The sequence below is a fragment of the Zeus faber genome, assembly GCF_960531495.2.
Source record: "Zeus faber genome assembly, chromosome: 9".
NCBI lineage: Eukaryota > Metazoa > Chordata > Actinopteri > Zeiformes > Zeidae > Zeus > Zeus faber.
In genome coordinates this window covers 29,606,247-29,624,187 of record NC_137197.1, presented here as the reverse complement: position 1 = coordinate 29,624,187, position 17,941 = coordinate 29,606,247, and the positions used below count along the sequence as shown (strand labels likewise).

Here is a 17,941-nt window from a genome sequence, read left to right as displayed (position 1 = left end):
GACAGAGGGCTGTGGGCAATGTCTCAAAAGGTGGACGGCACTGATCGGCCAGTGCTGTACCTCAGCCGTAAACTGTCAGAACGGGAGTCGAGGTACAGCACTGGGGAAAAGGAGTGCCTTGCCATCAAGTGCGCCGTCAGCTTTCTCCAGTATTACCTTGTGGGATGCCCTTTCACCCTTTGTTCGGACCATGCCCCGCTGCAATGGCTTCACCGCATGAAGGATACCAACGTCCAGATCACCCGGTTGTATCTAGCTCTCCAGCCCTTTAACTCTAAGATGGTCCATAGGCCGGGGACACAGATGGTTGTGGCTGACATCCTCTCCCACTGGTGGGCGACGGCTGACCAGTCAGACACAGTTGCATATTGTCTATATTCTGATTTGTCAGTGAGCCTTTTTGTTATTTACTTAATAAAATCTGCATCGATTCTCTCTGCCAATAGTCTCTGTGTGCCCTCCTTAACCCGTACCAGTGGGTGGAGTGTCCCACATATGCATATGTGTGTGTGTCAGGGTTCGCCCGGGTCCTTCCGGCATCGGCCACTGGATGCCGCCAGTACTGCCTCATCAATGTTGCTTTGTTTCACCTGTTTCTGTTTCTGATTAGCCAGCCTCATTATGTCATATGTTTCACCTGTGTCTCATTTTGTCTTTCCTATTTATACCCTGTCTTTTGTGTCCTTCCGTGCTCAGCCTTGAGTTTTTCTAGACTCCTGACAAAGCTCTAGTTTCCAAGCCCATGAAATTCTTACTTGTCTTTTGTCCGTTTTTTTGTTGTGTTCTCTGCACCTGGGTCCACTCAGCATACCACCCAACAGCAAGGCTGAGCCACAACATGGACCCAGCAGAGAGTCAGCCTCCAGAGATGGAACGCATGCGGGTGGCCCTGACGAACCAGGGTACTGCGATTGGCCGTCATGAGCAGGCTCTCCAACAGATCCTGGACAAACTGCAGTCCCTCGCCCAGGCCCTCCAGCAGAGCCAGGCACAGGCTCCACCTATGGCTCCTGCGCCAGCGGTGCCTCCCATGGACTCGCGTCCTCCATATCACCGCGAACCACGACTGCCTGCGCCAGAGAGGTACGACGGTAACCCAGGAGGTTGTCGTGGCTTTTTGACGCAATGCTCCCTGGCTTTCGAGCTCCAGCCATCTCAGTTCCCCACCCAGCGCTCACGGGTGGCATACATTGTCACACTACTCACAGGCAAAGCACTCTCCTGGGCCACAGCCATCTGGAACCAGCAAACCCCGGCCTGCTCCAGCTACCAGGCTTTTGCCGAAGAGATGCGCCGAGTTTTTGACCACCCAGTCAGTGGGAGGGAGGTGTCGACACGGCTACTCCGGCTCCGCCAGGTGGTACAGAGCATAGCGGATTACGCCATCACATTCCGCACCCTCGCAGTGGTGTCTGGATGGAACAGTGAGGCACTCATCGTGTCCTTCCAGGATGGTCTCATTGATGGTGTCAAGGACGAGCTGGCATCCCGGGAGGCGCAGGATGACCTGGACACGCTCATCGAAACAGCTATTCGGGTGGACAACTGCCTCCGGGAGAGACAAGGGGAACACCGTTCTTCTGCTTCACCACTACCAGCGCGCAGAGCAGTCCTGGGGACGACGTCTCCCGAGCATCTCCGAGCTGTCCCGAGCCCGTCTCCAGCATCGATGGAGGAGCCTATGCAAGTAGGCAGCACACGGCTCTCTCGGTCTGAACGTGACAGGCGGATGAGGGAGGGCCGCTGCTTGTACTGTGGGATCCCGGGTCATTTCCGTTCTTCCTGCCCTGAGCTCTCGGGAAAAGCCAACTCTCGTCCAGGGTAGGGAGAACTTTGACGAGGCCAACTTTCTCTCCCGAGCTCGAGGGGACTGGGGTCCTGCTGACTGCCTCCCTCACCTGGGGAGATCAACATCACTCCCTCCAAGCTATGGTGGATTCCGGCGCTGCCGGTAGCTTCTTGGGTGTGGGGCTAGCAAAAGCCTAAAGCTCCCTCTGGCACCTCTGTAGCATCCTCTCACGGTGACAGCCCTGGATGGAAGACCACTGGGCTCCGGCAGCGTGCGTCATCTCACAGCCCCCCTTTGGCTGTCAATGGAGGGAAAACATTCAGAGGTAATCCAGCTCCACCTCATCCACTCTCCTGAATTTACACTGGTCCTGGGCTACCCATGGCTGGCCCGTCACAACCCACATCTGGATTGGGCCTCTGGGGGTCTCACCGAATGGGGTTCTGCCTGCCACACCACCTGTCTTTGTTCCAGTCCGTCTTCTCACCCCCTCGAGTCTCCAGTCCATGTCCAAGCTCCGGCCCCTTCACAAGGTCCAGTCCACTCCGGAGTGCCTGTCCGTGTCCTGGCTCCAGTCCGTATTCAAGCCCCCATCCATCCCGAGTTTTCACGAGTGCCCCACGAGTATGCCGAGCTGAGGGAGGTCTTCAGCAAGGGACGAGCCACCACTCTTCCTCCCCATCGGCCTGTATGACTGCGCCATCGACCTACGGCCGGGCGGGCACAGGCTTTTTCTTCGTGGGTAAGAAAGATGGCGGCCTGCGTCCCTGCATTGATTACCGTGGCCTTAACAAGATCACGGTCAAGAATTGCTACCCCCTTCCTCTCATGTCCACATCTTTCGAGCAACTGCAAGGCGCCACCATCTTCACCAAACTCGATCTTCGAAACGCATACAATCTCGTCCGTGTCCGCGAGGGGGACCGCCTTCAACACACCCACCGGCCATTATGAATACCTGATCATGCCTTTTGGATTGGCCAATGCTCCCGCTGTCTTCCAAGCCTTTGTAAACGACGTCCTCCGTGAGTTTTTCCTCATCTACATTGATGACATCCTCATCTTCTCCAGGACCCTTCCCGAACACATACAGCATGTGTGACAGGTCCCTCACCGTCTGCTCTCCAATGGCCTTTATGTGAAACGGGAGAAGAGTGAGTTCCACGCCACCACCGTTCACTTCCTGGGGTTTGTCATCACCGAGGGTCACGTCCAGATGGATCCTGCCAAGACCAAAGCCGTCCGTGACTGGCCACCACCCACCTCAGTCAAACAGGTGCAGCGCTTCCTCGGGTTTTCCAACTTTTACAGACGATTAATTCTGAGTTTTAGCACTGTGGCTGCTCCTCTCACCGCCCTCACTTCATCCACAGCCCACTTCGCCTGGACTGCTGAGGCTGATGGGGCGTTCAGAGCTCTCAAAACGCAATTCACCACTGCCCCTGTCCTGGCCACACCAGAGCCTACCCTACCTTCGTTGTGGAGGTGGATGCTTCCGATGTGGGATTGGGAGCCGTTCTGTCCCAAAGGACTCACGACAAAAAGCTCCATCCATGTGCTTTCTTCTCCCGTCGCCTCACCCCAGCGGAGCAGAACTATGACATAGGGAACCGAGAGCTACTGGCAGTCAAACTGGCGCTGGAGGAGTGGCGGCACTGGCTGGAGGGGGCCCAACACCCAATTATCATCTGGACCGCCCACAACAACCTGACATACATTCAGGACGCCAAACGCCTCAACTCCCGTCAAGCCCGATGGGCCCTCTTTTTCAATCGTTTCAACATCATATCTCATATCGTCCCGGGTCCAAGAACCTCAAGCCCTATGCTCTCTCCAGACAGTTCGACCCTCCTGAGCTGGTTGAACTCCCCAAGCCCATTCTCCAGAGCTCCCGCATCTTGGCTCCGGTCCGCTGGGGCATCGAGACGCAAGTCCGGCAGGCCCAAAGGAGGGAGGCGGATCCCGGCAAAGGCCCCCGGGTCGCCTGTTTGTCCCGAAGGCTGTCCGGTCACAAGTCCTGCAATGGGGGCATTCATCCCACCTCACTGGCCACCCGGGGATCTCCAGGACCCTCGAGTTCCTCCACAGACGTTTCTGGTGGCCTACCATGGAGCAGGATGTCCGGTCCTTCGTCGCTGCCTGCATGTTGCTGTCTGCACCCAGAACAAGAACCCCTGGTCACGTCCCATGGGGCTGCTGCATCCCCTTCCCATTCCCAGTCATCCCTGGTCACACCTCTCGGTGGACTTCATCACTGGCCTTCCACCGTCTCAGGGCCACACCGTCATCTTTGTCGTTGTCGACCGGTTCTCCAAGGCCTGCCACTTTATTCCTCTGCCCAAGCTCCCCTCAGCTCTGGAAACTGCTGAACTCATGGTGCAGCACGTTTTCAGGGTGTTTGGCCTGCCCCTGGACGTCATGTCGGACCGCGGTCCGCAGTTTGCCTCCCGGTTCTGGAAGGCGTTCCACCAGCTCCTCGGCGCCTCCGTCAGCCTGTCCTCCGGTTTCCACCCTGAGGTGCCTCCAACCCTGCCTCCTGGAGCGACTGTCTAGTGTGGGCGGAATACGCTCACAACACTCTGCGCTGCTCTTCTTCTTCTTCTGCGGCATGTCCCCGTTTGAGTGCCAGTTTCGGTACGTACCTCCTCTGTTTCAGGAGCAGGAGGCAGAGGTGGGAGTACCGTCAGCCCAGCGGTTCGTTCAGCGGTGCCGACGGACCTGGCAGAGGGCTCATCATGTGCTGCTGAGGGCATCCCGGCAGCAGCGGATCCAGGCTAACCGACGGCGCAGACCAGCGCCTATGCTCCGCCCGGGCCAGAGGGTCTGGCTATCCACCAGGGACCTTCCATTGCGGGTTGAGTCACACAAGCTCGCGCCACGGTATGTTGGGCCCTTCAAGGTCGTGCGGCGGGTCAATCCTGTCGCATACCGTCTTCTTCTCCCCCGGTCCATGAGGATAAACCCCACCTTCCACGTGTCTCGTCTCCAACCGGTGGTCACCAGCACCTTGGCGCCCATCACAAGGCCTCCTCCCGCGCCTCGCATCATTGACGGTCGGCCCGCCTACACGGTCCGCCGGCTCCTGGACTCCCGCCAGGTCCGCAGGGCCCTGTAATATCTGGTGGACTGGGAGGGTTACGGTCCAGAGGAGCGCTCCTGGGTTCCGGCCCGGGATGTCCTGGACACCTCCCTGGTCCGGGATTTCCGCCGTCGCCACCCGGCACTTCCTGGGGAAACGTCGGGAGTCATTCCTGGACGAGGGGGTTCTGTCAGGGTTCGCCCGGGTCCTTCCGGCATTGGTCACTAGATGCCGCCAGTACTAGCTCATCAATGTTGCTTTGTTTCACCTGTTCCTGTTTCTGTTTACCCAGCCTCATTATGTCATATGGTTCACCTGTGTCTTGTTTTGTCTTTCCTATTTATACCCTGTCTTTTGTGTCCTTCCGTGCTCAGCCTTGAGTTTTTCTAGACTAATGACAAAGCTCTCGTTTCCAAGCCCACGAAATTCTTACTTGTCTTTTGTCCGTTTTTTTGTTGTGTGCTTGATGCAAGTAAACCTTTATTTTTGCCACCTCATCGCAGCCTCTGCCTCGTTCTCTGCACCAGGGTCCACTCAGCATACCACCCAACACACGCACACGAGCCTGAGTTAATATACACAGACACATTTCTTTATTTTTGTTTGACCTACTGCAAATTTGGGATTTTTTGAAAAACCTAAAAAACAAAACCATGGGAAAAAAATAAATAATAATAATGAAATAAATAAATAGATAGATAGATAGATAGATAGATAGATAGATAGATAGATAGATAGATAGATAGATAGATAGATAGATAAAGAGATAAATAGATAAATAGATAAATAAATGAACAAATAAATAAATAAATGCATACAAGATTTTAAAAAAAGGAAAAAAATAAATGTAATTTACTTACTAAGCCATTTTGGTATGTATCATACACCAAATGCTAGAGTCACTTATTAGGTAGGATTATAAATAAGGAATATACTGAGGAATGGAAGATTAGAAATGACAATAGGGGCATCGAAGCTGCTCGTCTTCATAGACTTGAGAGAACTTGTAAAAAATGAAAAGGACCACAATGGCAGTATAAGCATTAAATATATTGAATGTATTATTGGAACAGATAGTTGAAACAAATAAGCGGGATGCGGTTTAAAAGAACACAGGAAGGATTTAAGATGATGCAGCACCTCTTCGGCACAACGGCTGAGTTAACGACTGGAGTTAAAGACCGAGAAATTAAACCCACCGGCTGCAGGAGATCCGCCAGTGTGCCTATAATTTTTGGATTTTAATGATTTACTCATGAGAGAAGATAGCAAACTCATTACAAAATTCAGTAGAGAGGGTAACTACAGTAAGCAGTCGTCGATTGCAATGGTATTTAACAGTTTATCAATTTTGCAGAAAATCAGAAGGAAAAATTAATTATCTTTGTTATTGTAGATTGTCTGTTAGATGTATAATTGCCTTGAGAGTTTAAAATTATTTGATTTTGGTATTAAGTGTATTTTTTTAGAGATTTCATAATGGATTTTTAGGCCTGGTCTTTTGTCATTTACACTTGCCCTTTAACAGGAACTCTTCAGCATCTTTATTCTTTACCAATTCATCTATAAATCGATAAAAATTGAGTTATAATTCATACCCAATATAACCATATCAATGATATGATGTTTATTTTATTATTCTAGTTTTTACTTTTCAGTCTGTAGGGAAATCTCTGTCGGGAAAGCACCAACCCTCCATAAAATCTGTTCTCAATGAAAATGTACTTGACGGAGGTGTGGTTATTTAGCATTGGCATATCTAAATTCATGACAGGAAAATCACTGTCGCCAGACAGTCATCATGTGACCTCCAGGGGGATTCAGGCCAATTGGACAGAGCTGTGGAGAGGTTAGGGTTAGGGTTACATGTGTAGGTTTGTGGACTACAGCCGGTAAGCAGCAATATTATCAAATAAGAACATAAAAAATACCCGATTGAATTAATGTAGACCAGCGTCACTCAACTTCAGAGGCCAATTATTGCTGCTGCTCATTGCTGCTGCACCATTCTGTAGTCTATTTTAATGCATTCAGAAGGGGATATCCATCCCGGGATGTAAAAGAAAAATTACTGTTTATTTGAATAAAATAAATGAATAAATGAATAATTAAATAAATAGATAGATAGATAGATAGATAGATAGATAGATAGATAGATAGATAGATAGATAGATAGATAGATAGATAGATAGATAGATGGATAAATAATACGGGTTTTGGGTGAATGATTTGTCTTGTCTGATTGTCAAACTTTTTTTAAATTGCATCCTAATGATTCATGGGATATGAAAAAATATTCACAATTTTATGGGTAAATAAAGCTTCTGTTGTTGATTTTTAATATGTTGCAAAGGACCATTGGAAATGGGAAGAAATTATTTTTCTCACTTTCAGTAAAGAAAGAAATACATATTATTTGGGTAAATAAATGTCACCATTCATTGCAGGAATAGATGTGATTTAATCCTAGTCATAAATCATCACAATCATCACAAATCTACAGTGAGACCATGTCTGTGGATTCATAAATTTAAAAAAATTGTCCCAATTCTTCTAATTCACCGAAAGTTTTTGGAAGGTTTTTAAATTACAGTTAGTTTTTCAAATACTGACTGTATTGTTTAAAATTAGGATTAAGACATTCAAAATTAAAGAGGAACTACCTCTAGTGCATTTGTCTTGAAGGAGGTTTTTTGCTCTCTGGTGGTTGCACTACTAGTGAAAGAGTTGGTGGTGAATGTCTACGTAAATATGAACTATTCAATGTTCCATTATTTATCCATTGAGTGAAAGACAGACCCTTTATATTAAAAAAATTGTGAACGATCCAGCATAAACATTTTTTGTTTTATTTGATACTGGATGTGAAATTAGTGCTGATATCACTCAATTAAAAGTAAGAAAAGTCCATTTTAATTTATTTAATGGGGGAGTACGCTCCACCACGGGTTGCCAGGTCTTGCAAAACCTTCCAGCGGCAAAACTGCTCAAAATCCACTAAAAAGACCGTAAACGTTGGCCGTTTTATGTCATTTTTTATCTATTTTTTTCCTTTTCTAACCAATAGGGAAAACACGGGAACATCACGTTCATTGTTCACTAGGCATGTTTGATGTGGTTCCTAAATCCTGATCAATATGGCGCCCCCCCCCCCCCTCCACCCAGCCCGGGCAATTTAAAGCGGCACCAATTTCGGGAAGAAACGCTGAAACTGGCAACCCCACCCCCACCGTCATCGTACCCATACGCAGGTGCACCGGTGTCCTGGTGCAGAAAATAATGAACGTAATCCAAATGAATCTTCATTAAACAAGTGAAGAAATAACCTCGACCTATGAAAGTATCCATTCTTTCAACAAAGTTTGGGTAAGTGTCTACAACCAAGTTAACTTCAGTATCTGCTAAATTCACAAGATGGAAGCTGTCATCCAAACTGACAATTACTTTTATCATCATTATGAATAATAATTTAAAAAAAACAAAAAAAACAATAATAACGTCAGTCAGCTTGGTGCATAATTAGTAACATCTAAAATGCCAAACATTCTTTGAAAGCGGTTTGAATTTAATAATGCCACTTATTTTCCACAATTAGCTGCGATTAAGTGTCTAATGCTAATGCTAGGTCTAGCTCACATACTAAAACATACTCTGGTATTTCCCATCATACTGCAAAGGGAAGTAGGGCTTTGGTTGGTGGTCGGAGTGAAACTACAAGCTATTTTAAAAAGGGACACACGTTATTTCCAGAAGGACCCTCAGCTCACCCATCACTCATTTTATGTAAATACAAGACACACATTGCAACACCCATTAGTGGAAATAATCTGGAGCGAACTCTAGATTATTTCCATTATACAATACAATAATACCCACCTTCAGTCACACGGTGAAGGAAAATGAATGCAAGTAGCACCAACATTTCTAAAAAAATATTACATGAAAAAATAATTGCTGCCTCCTACAAACTCATAAAAAATCAAAATAAATTGACGGTTATGAATTCTGCATGGCTCAGCCCTATCTCGTTCGCCCTTTTTTGGACATTTATTTCTCTGAACTTAATTGAAGCCATTAATAGATGTGGATCTTTTCCCATAGGATCCATTAGCAATTACGATTATACATGACATTATATATAGTATTTAATAATCATACGGTTTTAGATTTCATAAAATGAATGAAATAACCTTTCTGTGTATACATGTCAATATTTTGAAGTTGAAGTGATGTCTGTAATTGTAGTCGGTTCAAGCCATGTGGTGTGTGTAATATGATCTTGATTAAAAAAGTATATTTACTCAAACCTGCTTCCTGGAGTGACAGCACACCTGGTTGTAGGTCGTAAGTAGGCGGTTTTCTAACAAACTTTTTGCTGTTGAATTTCAAAGGCAGGTAATGCAGTATCTTCCCTGTGGTTACTATACCATCAAACATGACTGCGTTGTTGCATTGCAACAAAAATGCATTGCATTTTAATCCCTTTTCCAAACAGTTAGGGAAAGCCAAACTTAAGTTCCTCCAGGGTCACTCTTGTTTCAGAACAAGCCCTGTCTGCTTCTTTTATGGCTTCACTATATTTGATTACCTTCCTCTCGGTCTCACCAAATTTAAGATAAGTTGATATGAGGTTAAAGCTGCATGCCACAATGACACTGCAGAACTTCCCAAAACAACGCGATCACTTCGTTTTTGGAGTGTTAGGTTAAGTTTAGGACCTAAACGTTAATGTGCATAACCAGAGTGTCAGGAGTAGGGATGTTAACAATTAATTGACTATAAGTCTAGACTAGACTGAGTGTTTAGTTATTTTATTAGCCTCTCATTTTCTATACGTACACCAGTCTCTGCTACGTAATATCCGGTTCATTCCGTCCCGGAGGATGGAAACATTTTCAAGTATTTCACTTGCGCAAAGATGATTCGTAAATATTACTGTATGCGCGAAATAGCTCAGTCAGTCTGATCTCGAACTTCTCCATTTTAAAATGAAATAAGGAGAAATGCTCCTTCGTCAAGTCAAAAAATCTGGGAGGCACGCAACGTCATGTAGGTGGCGACACCTCCTGGTGACGTCATTATCTTTTATGGTATCAATCAATCGATGATTCTTGGTGAAGGTTAACAGCTATCGTGAAAAAAATTCCTTTAAATATGCTTTCCTAATCCTCACCACCATGCGTAATATGGTGAATAGCTAGGAATTAAAAAATTTTTTTAAGAGGAATGTTTTTTTATTTTTATGTTTTCATATTTGCAGCAAGGTATAGAACAATGAAACACGTATTACCAATGACTGGTTACACGGTTCCACCAACAGTAAGCAACAAGGGAGCCAGCAACTGCAAAGGTGCGAAAAATAAAACACCCCAAGAGGTAAGAATTGCAGCTGAACTTGTGAACTGACTGAAACTTGCTGATAAGCTTTCCAATGGCTAAATGTAATTTAGCGTAGTTAGTGATTTGACTTTGCTTACATGTAAAGCTGGGGCCACATTGTGTGGTTATTATTATTTTGTTTTTTCCAATCGTGAAAGACAATGAAAAGATTGAGCAGCGCACATTCAACAACTGAGGTTTTCAGATTTTTTTTTTTTGTCTCTTCTACACACACATTACAACTGCTCTCTTTGAGCAGTACAATTCTAAAGATGGAGAACAGACGGACAAAGTTTTGTGGTACTCCTGAATGGATCTTCCTGCAAGAGGGCAAAATATCTCCCGAGATTTTGACACCAAAACAAACATGGATGCCATACAGCTTGCTACTGTAGTTGTTTGGGCAGTGAACTGGCAGCGCTGACATTATACACTAATCAGATGCTCATGAGTCTGCCACAATTCCACAAGTCTCCTCCATTTCAGAACTCCACACTCCCCTACTTTCTGCTTTCTTTGGCTTCGCCATCGTGCAGGCACACAATCTCTCTTTTTTAACTATTATTTATTTATTTATTTTTAACCTGTGCTGTCAGCACGCTGGGCATACAACATAGAGTATTTGTATTTCTCCACCTGTTGCAACAGGTGGAGAATCACCATAGGTGAGACAAATAAACATAGAACCAAACATTTACACAAAAACATAAACAATGGACGACAACATGTATTGAAAAACGATTAATTAGGTCCAGGAAAACGTGTGTGTGTGTGTGTGTGTGTGTGTGTGTGTGTGTGTGTGTGTGTGTGTGTGTGTGTGTGTGTGTGTGTGTGTGTGTGTGTGTGTGTGTGTGTGTGTGTGTGTGTGTGTGTGTGTGTGTGTGTGTGTGTGTGAATTATCCCAATTGGTTCTGGTGTATAAGGTCGGTATTATGTCGTGGCGCCTCCAAGAGGCGGAAAGGACCCCAAAGCAGCCGCGTAGACACCCTACAGCTGCAGAAAAGAAGCACAATCTCATTGTCTGTCGAAAATTATCGTTGTGATTTGAGGCTTTGATACGCACACACCAAAGGATTTGGAAAGACTAACCCCGATAAAATCAAACATGTTTTACTGAATCATGACCTGGCCGACTGGGATCATACAGAGACAAATTTGAATCTTTCTCACACACACACACACACACACACACACACACACACACTGATGACAGCTATGACTCTACAGCACAACTACCCTGGACTACCCCAGACTCAAATTATTGCCAAATAGGCCTTGAAAATCACCTGATGTGGCCCTAACTTTAGGCAGATTTAGTGGATGCTATTGCCATAAAAACTAACATAAAACATGTTATTCATACATACATGCACATTTTGTATCGATGGCACAGCTAAATACAGATAATCTAATTGTGTCGTTAATCTTTCACCCCGTTGCAATAGATGGAACAAATGGCTGCACATCATGACAAACCCCCACCAAAGAAGAATAAAGCCACGACAAGTAAACCCAAAAGCTTGGATTCGGCAGATTTATTTCAAGCGGCAGTTGCAGGTGTGTGTAAAGAGCTGTTGCCATCTACAGCTTTAATATTTGTAAGAATAGAATTCCACCATTTTATCGAAGTAGAGTAGAATAAAGCTAAGCTGTTACTTAATGTGGAAGTGGTCCACATTTTCAGTCTATCACAATACGAAAGGCCAATCCATGGTCATTAAACAAATCCTTTGCTTTTCTGGATTTGCTTTTGGATTCACATGGTCAGAATTACTTACTTAACAAAATCGCAACCTTTGATATTTATCTATCTTGCCCAGTTTAGTTTCATATCAGTGTCATTCCTTTTTCTCTCATCTCAAAGTGTCAGCCGCAAGTGTCATTTACAATAAATCTTCAACATTGACTGTGAAATTGTCACATCATACTCATAGTGCTTCACTTTCTGATAACAGGTGTAGATACAGAAGTGGGCAGGCTTTTTTTGAAATATGCTGACACCCTGAGGTAGGTAAATGAGAATTCCAACATTCTATTTTATCCATTTCATCCACTGTGGGTGTCTGCAAACATGTCAAAGTGTTGTTGTTTTTCTTTATATGTTTTTTTTTTGTAAATGATCCCATTTCTTTCAAGAACGAATGAATTGCATGAGACCTCTCCTTTTTCCTCCTACCCAGTGAGAGGGCTGCTTTGGATGCGTCCCAAGTCAGGGAGCTGGAGGGTATGTTGAAGGAGGCTAGAAGTCTGGAGTTCTACCTCAGAGAAAAGAAGGATCACCTCAAACACACTTTAGCACTGATCTCTGAACAGCTGTAGGCCTAGAGCTTCTGCATGGACTTAACCTTTCAGGGGTTTTTAAGGAAACTTTGCCAAGGCGCTGTTTATGTTGCATTCAGAGTTCAAAGTTGGTTTGACTTGTTGGCTTTTATTACATAACAATTTATATGGCATAACATAACAATGTTATCTTACATAACATGATACAACATTTTAAGTGCATACAATGTGAAATACATTTCTTTGACTAAATAAACACATGAATACAAAATATAAACAGTTGATATTATTTTGCACCTAGAACATAATTTTTGGATTTTATTTTCAGTTTTAATATCCAAAATTATTATTCATGTGTTATATAGTATTAAATGTGAAAACATATCTCTGAAGCATTACATTTGACTTACCTTAATTTAAAAAAACATTCAAATCATTTTTTCTTTTCCAAAACTTACATTTACATTTTCATAGGTTTACATGTTACTTGCTAAACATGTTCTTGTTGCATTCAAAAACATTGGAAGTACAAAAACAATTTATGTACAAAGTTTCAAGTTCACCTGGTTTTCTCACACAGGGCAGCAATAACATTTGAACCATATAATAACTCTTGTATAATCCCTTAAAGGGCTGTTTAAAGGTAAAACATCTATTCAGCAGTACACTGAACATTAAAAATGCAACACTTAAACCGGATCTGTCTATCCACTGTTAAGGGGTTTGTTTATACTTGTTTGTTTTAGTCTTTGCACATATCTATGCGGTGGCGTTGAACGCTCCGTGGAAACCATAGGGAATATTCACAGGTACCTCAGCCCTTCCCAGCTCTTCAAATGTCTTGGCATCCAAAATCAGAAGGAAAGTACTCTTGTCCTGCAGAAAGGGGAAATAGAGAAAAATGTATTTATACATGCTGTATATGAGTTAAGATTTTCTTAATAAAACCCACTAGGGTAAATAAAATCGCACTGTACGTTCGCATTTGAAAGGGAATATTAACCTTATATGGAGTTATTACCACTGACATCACAACCCCATCATCCTCCTCAATGGCATTAGGAGCGGCAACAAAGATCGGCTCGGACGGGTAAAAGCCTGGCTCTTCCCACACCTTTTTAAAAGAACAAATAATTTATCATTGTTTAAAGTTTGAGCTGATGAATACAATACCGTGATGACTATATTAACGATTTTATTTTCGAATTAGGTGTGCAAATTTCTCAACTGGAATTATCTCTACAAAGATATGAAGAGCCTCCCTGGGCGCACCTTCATGTGTTTCCCTTGGAGGTCCATCTTTATCAAGGTGTCTCCTACAAGGTGTCTGAAGCCACAACCATAGAAGTAGCGGTAAGGCCGTGTGTTGTACTTGGCGTAGTTAATCTGTGGGAATTCCAGACCGCCATATCTGTGGAGCTCTTGGCCATGGAGATCCTCATGGGTGCAATACACCTGCACAGGAAAGAAATTCAGCGTGGTAATCCTTCCTATCAGCAAAAGCTAGTGGATGTTAAATGGGTGCACAGTAATAATTGTATGCATCGGTGATAACCATGGACCTTGTTATTTGAGAGCTTGATAGCGGTGGCAGTAGTGTCACATTGGGTGTTCAGGTTGCTATCACATGGTGTCTCATTGTCCACGTTAAGGGGCAGAACAAAGCGCCTCGGAAACACTCTGCACAGGGTGTTGTACACCTGATGGAAAACAAACAGTCATTGAACTAACCGTTTAATGCTAAAATTCTATGTTGATATTTGGCAAAGTGGGCTGACCTCGTCGAGAGCTTCGCCGGACTTGCGGAGGTTCTGGACCTTGTAGTTATTGATGGCCTGTCCGTCTTCTGAAGCGCACATGTCCACGATCAGAAAGCCGTTCTCCTCGTAGGCATTGATCTGGTGGAACGTTGACATGGCCTTGGTGTGGTACTTGACCGAGCTCACCTACGTCAGGGTGCCAAGCAGAGGTGCAGGTTACTTAACTTAAGCAGCCTAATGTGATTCATACAAGTTGTACTCATGGCATTTTTAATTACATGGCCACATCACTGCTTCTGTTTTAAAATGGCCTGAAACATTAATTAGTAATGAATCACAAGAATTATATGTTCACATTTGGACCGCCCTTGTATGAAGAGGCACCCAGGAAAAGTGATGGCATTAAAAAAGGAGGTCCCTTGATTCTTATCTAGCACAATCGGGAATCAAAGAGAAAGTGTTCTTTAAAGACATTACTCAACACTGTTGTCAAATAACATGTTTTGGTTTCTTTGTATGTGGGGAAAAAAAGAGAAGACAATGAAATGAATACTAGAGGGAAGAATGGAGTGTATTTTGGACAGATCAGAAAGAGTCTATAATCTCAGTGTATTTTCTGTCATTCTTACCTCTCCTGTCTTCTTTTGAATCAGGTGAAAGATGGTATCACATTTGGGGTCCCAGTATATTCCATCACTGATGCCCTTCCTTGTCAGCTTCCCTGTCACAATTTTCAGCAGGTTCATCTTGATGGGCTGCTCGATGAACATCACATAGTTTTTAGACATGGCTGGAAGGGAACGAAGAAATATCCCATTAGGAACCATCTAAACTTTTGCAATAGCTCTCTTCTCAGATGGAGATGATAGTACTTTACAGAATTAAAAATCATTCTCATTCATATCACAAATGGAATGTGTCTCCCTCGGGAGTGAGGAGGAGGGAACCAATGGGGGCTCACCAAAGCTGTGGTAGTAGGAGGGCTTTGTCTTGTCCGCTGAGGGAATGGAGCAGACCACGGTGGCTCCCTCCAGGGTGTCCTCCGGTGCCGTTTTGGTGGGAGGCACACAGATTATGTTGTAGAATGCTCCTGGTAAATACATATTTATATTTATCTATTAGTAAGGATTACCAAACGTTTATACAATGGCTTCATAATATGAATACTCTTGATCATTTACATTTACTAGTTGCCCTGAACCTTAGTCTACTCGTCATTACGTGCTCCGGGCGGGTTATCTCCCAAATAGGAGCCTTTCTGTGTGGAGTTTGCATGTTCTCCCCATGCTCACATGGGGTTTCCTCCACCTCACGTCAGTAAGGACCCCCACCAAAAACATGCACCCATCATTGTCTGACCAGCAATGGACACTCGTTACCAGGTCCCCGGGGGTGTCCATGAATGCTGCCCACTGCTCCTGGCTGCGCCCCCGGAGGAAGGACAAGCCAGGATGGGTTAAATGCAGAGGCCTCATTTCACCGGCCACCATCCAAAGCGTGTGTGTGTGTGTGTGTGTGTGTGTGTGTGTGTGTGTGTGTGTGTGTGTGTGTGTGTGTGTGTGTGTGTGTGTGTGTGTGTGTGTGTGTGTGTGTGTGTGTGTGTGTGTGTGTGTGTGTGTGTGTGTGTGTGTGTGATATTTAAAGATTCTTCTATTCTTCTTCTACATCTACATACCTTTGGCAGTATAGGAATTCCCCATGTTGTACGTTGTACCATCTGGCTCACTGTGTGGGTGCGCAGTGGCTCCATTTACAGCAATGAATTTGCTCCAGTCAACCTAACAATAAAGGATAGAAAGAGTTTCAGCACCAAATACTAATCTTGGTCTGCAATAACTTTCTAATGGCATGACTACTGTGTCTGTAAACTACCCGAAGAACAAAGGCTTTATGTGCAAGAGATGATAGTTTAAATAAGATTATTTTTCTTTTTCTTTAATATGATTTTAGCAATCATCTGTATAACAGCATCGAGTAAATCAGGCTCCCGGTGCACACACTCCAGCTACACTTAAATTTAAATTAAGGGAAATTTGAAGGTGCAGATATGTGGCTACCTTTTTCGTGGTCTCCAGTGTTTCAGGGTCCACCTTGTGCATGAAGTTGGTCTCTGTACTGACATAGTAGTCCCCCTTGTAAGTCACAAAGCTCACACTAGCATTATCTGTGGGCTCTGCAGCAGTGGAAGACATTGCCAGATATAGTTGAATAAAAATCACAATCTGGATGGCATCTTAAATGAGACTAGTGGTTCCCAAACACTGATCCTCGACTCGAATGATGGCTACCGCACCGCAGAGTTTGAGCCAGCAGTTTATTACGCTTCTTTGTTGAACTAGAACCTCTTATCGATAATTAAAGTAGTAATTAGTCACACTCATACATGCCAATCACTGTCTAATTCACTCTGGTGCTAAGTGCCTTGGGGTTCAAAAACTTACTTGGCAATTCGAATCTGGACAGGAAGCGTTGAAAGAAGTTTTTACAGGGGTCCGGCATGGCGATGGTGCCAAACTCTGACACCATAATGCGGTTGTGCTCGATGTTGGTCTGGTAACAGTCACTGGAAAGGAAGCGGCTCTTGTAGGTCACCCGACCGTCTATGATTTTGAACTGGTGCAGAAGAGCCATGCCGTCAAACCAGTGGTTGAACCTGCCGGGGGAGGGGGCGTTGAGAGGAGACAGCAGTTTATATTGAGACGATGGATGTGTTTTGTTTATTTTGTTATGCTTTTGGTTTCTATCTTGCTCGGTTCTGTTTGTTCTGTGTGTGTGTGTGTGTGTGTGTGTGTGCACACACTTGTTGGTGGCAAATTGAAGAAACACAACAAAAACACTATCCCTGTGCTTACGTGTGGTCCCCGATCTCAAATTTTCCCGGGCCGTTTCTGAGGAAGCTTCCGTTGATCCACTGTGGGATGGTGCCGGTTACTGTGGTGCTAATAGTTTCTGGGGTCTCTTCCACGGAGCTCACAAGCTTTTTGATGCAAGGCAGACCGTGCACATCTGTGTAGTGGTTGGCGGTCATCTTAGGCTTGGACCTCATATTAAATGCTGTGGGGAAAAAGGGTCACGTGTATGAATCACAGCACATTCTCGCCAGTCAACATTAGATCTTAAATTGTTTCAATGTTCAAATGACTTCAAAGAAAATACTTAACTATTAATGATTCATCACAATATCTAGAAGGTTTTTTATTTGATTAGGACAAATTGTTATTAAAATTGAAAGCTGTTTACCTTGTCTGGTAGTCTTTTGACGTGGGGTGGAAGTCATCACTGTTGAGAGCTTTCTCAGGTGGAGAGCAATTCTTGCTGGATTATTCCTGTTAAGAATACTGTTCAAGGCGACCTGCGACAGTCTTAAACTCTCCACAGATCAGCAACGCCCCCTTGGCCTAGACCGAGAAGGACACGTGTTGATTGTATAAGCCCATCCAGAGCACAAGTATTTTATTGTCACAGTAATACAAGTTAACTTATTCACTTAGAGAATCGCTCCCAGTGTTTAGGAAGCAGGACTTTCAACAAATTGTCAAAGGGATCTTGTGCTAAAAAAAGAAAGGGGGGCAAAAAACAGCTTCCTATAATCATGATTGTTGTATATCACATCACTCATTGTAATACCCTTTGTTGTTGTACATCTTCCTGTCT

General features: G+C 44.4%; 1 protein-coding gene across 1 annotated transcript; it reads right to left on the bottom strand.

Annotated features, from left to right (window-relative positions):
• Window positions 1-12,924: 12,924 nt before the first annotated feature.
• Window positions 12,925-17,535, bottom strand: LOC307234663 (carotenoid-cleaving dioxygenase, mitochondrial-like). Its single transcript, XM_080006502.1, has 12 exons — window positions 17,528-17,535; window positions 17,140-17,341; window positions 16,729-16,940; window positions 16,345-16,460; window positions 15,963-16,065; window positions 15,249-15,377; window positions 14,917-15,077; window positions 14,306-14,473; window positions 14,090-14,227; window positions 13,800-13,982; window positions 13,531-13,641; window positions 12,925-13,403 (listed from the first exon to the last, which is right to left on the bottom strand). Exons 2-12 carry the CDS (start codon window positions 17,331-17,333, stop codon window positions 13,287-13,289), a joined length of 1,632 nt encoding a protein of 543 aa, XP_079862628.1. The 5' UTR covers window positions 17,334-17,341; window positions 17,528-17,535; the 3' UTR covers window positions 12,925-13,286.
• Between the last annotated feature and the right edge of the window lie 406 nt (window positions 17,536-17,941).

Excerpts from the sequence above, each read along its gene's own strand:
- LOC307234663 (XM_080006502.1), bottom strand. The coding sequence starts at position 17,333 with ATGAGGTCCAAGCCTAAGATGACCGCCAACCACTACACAGATGTGCAC. Across the intron at positions 16,461-16,728 it reads GTCCAGATTCGAATTGCCAA|AGCCCACAGATAATGCTAGT; the intron begins GTAAGTTTTTGA and ends CCACTGCTGCAG. Across the intron at positions 13,983-14,089 it reads TCAAGCTCTCAAATAACAAG|GTGTATTGCACCCATGAGGA; the intron begins GTCCATGGTTAT and ends TTTCCTGTGCAG.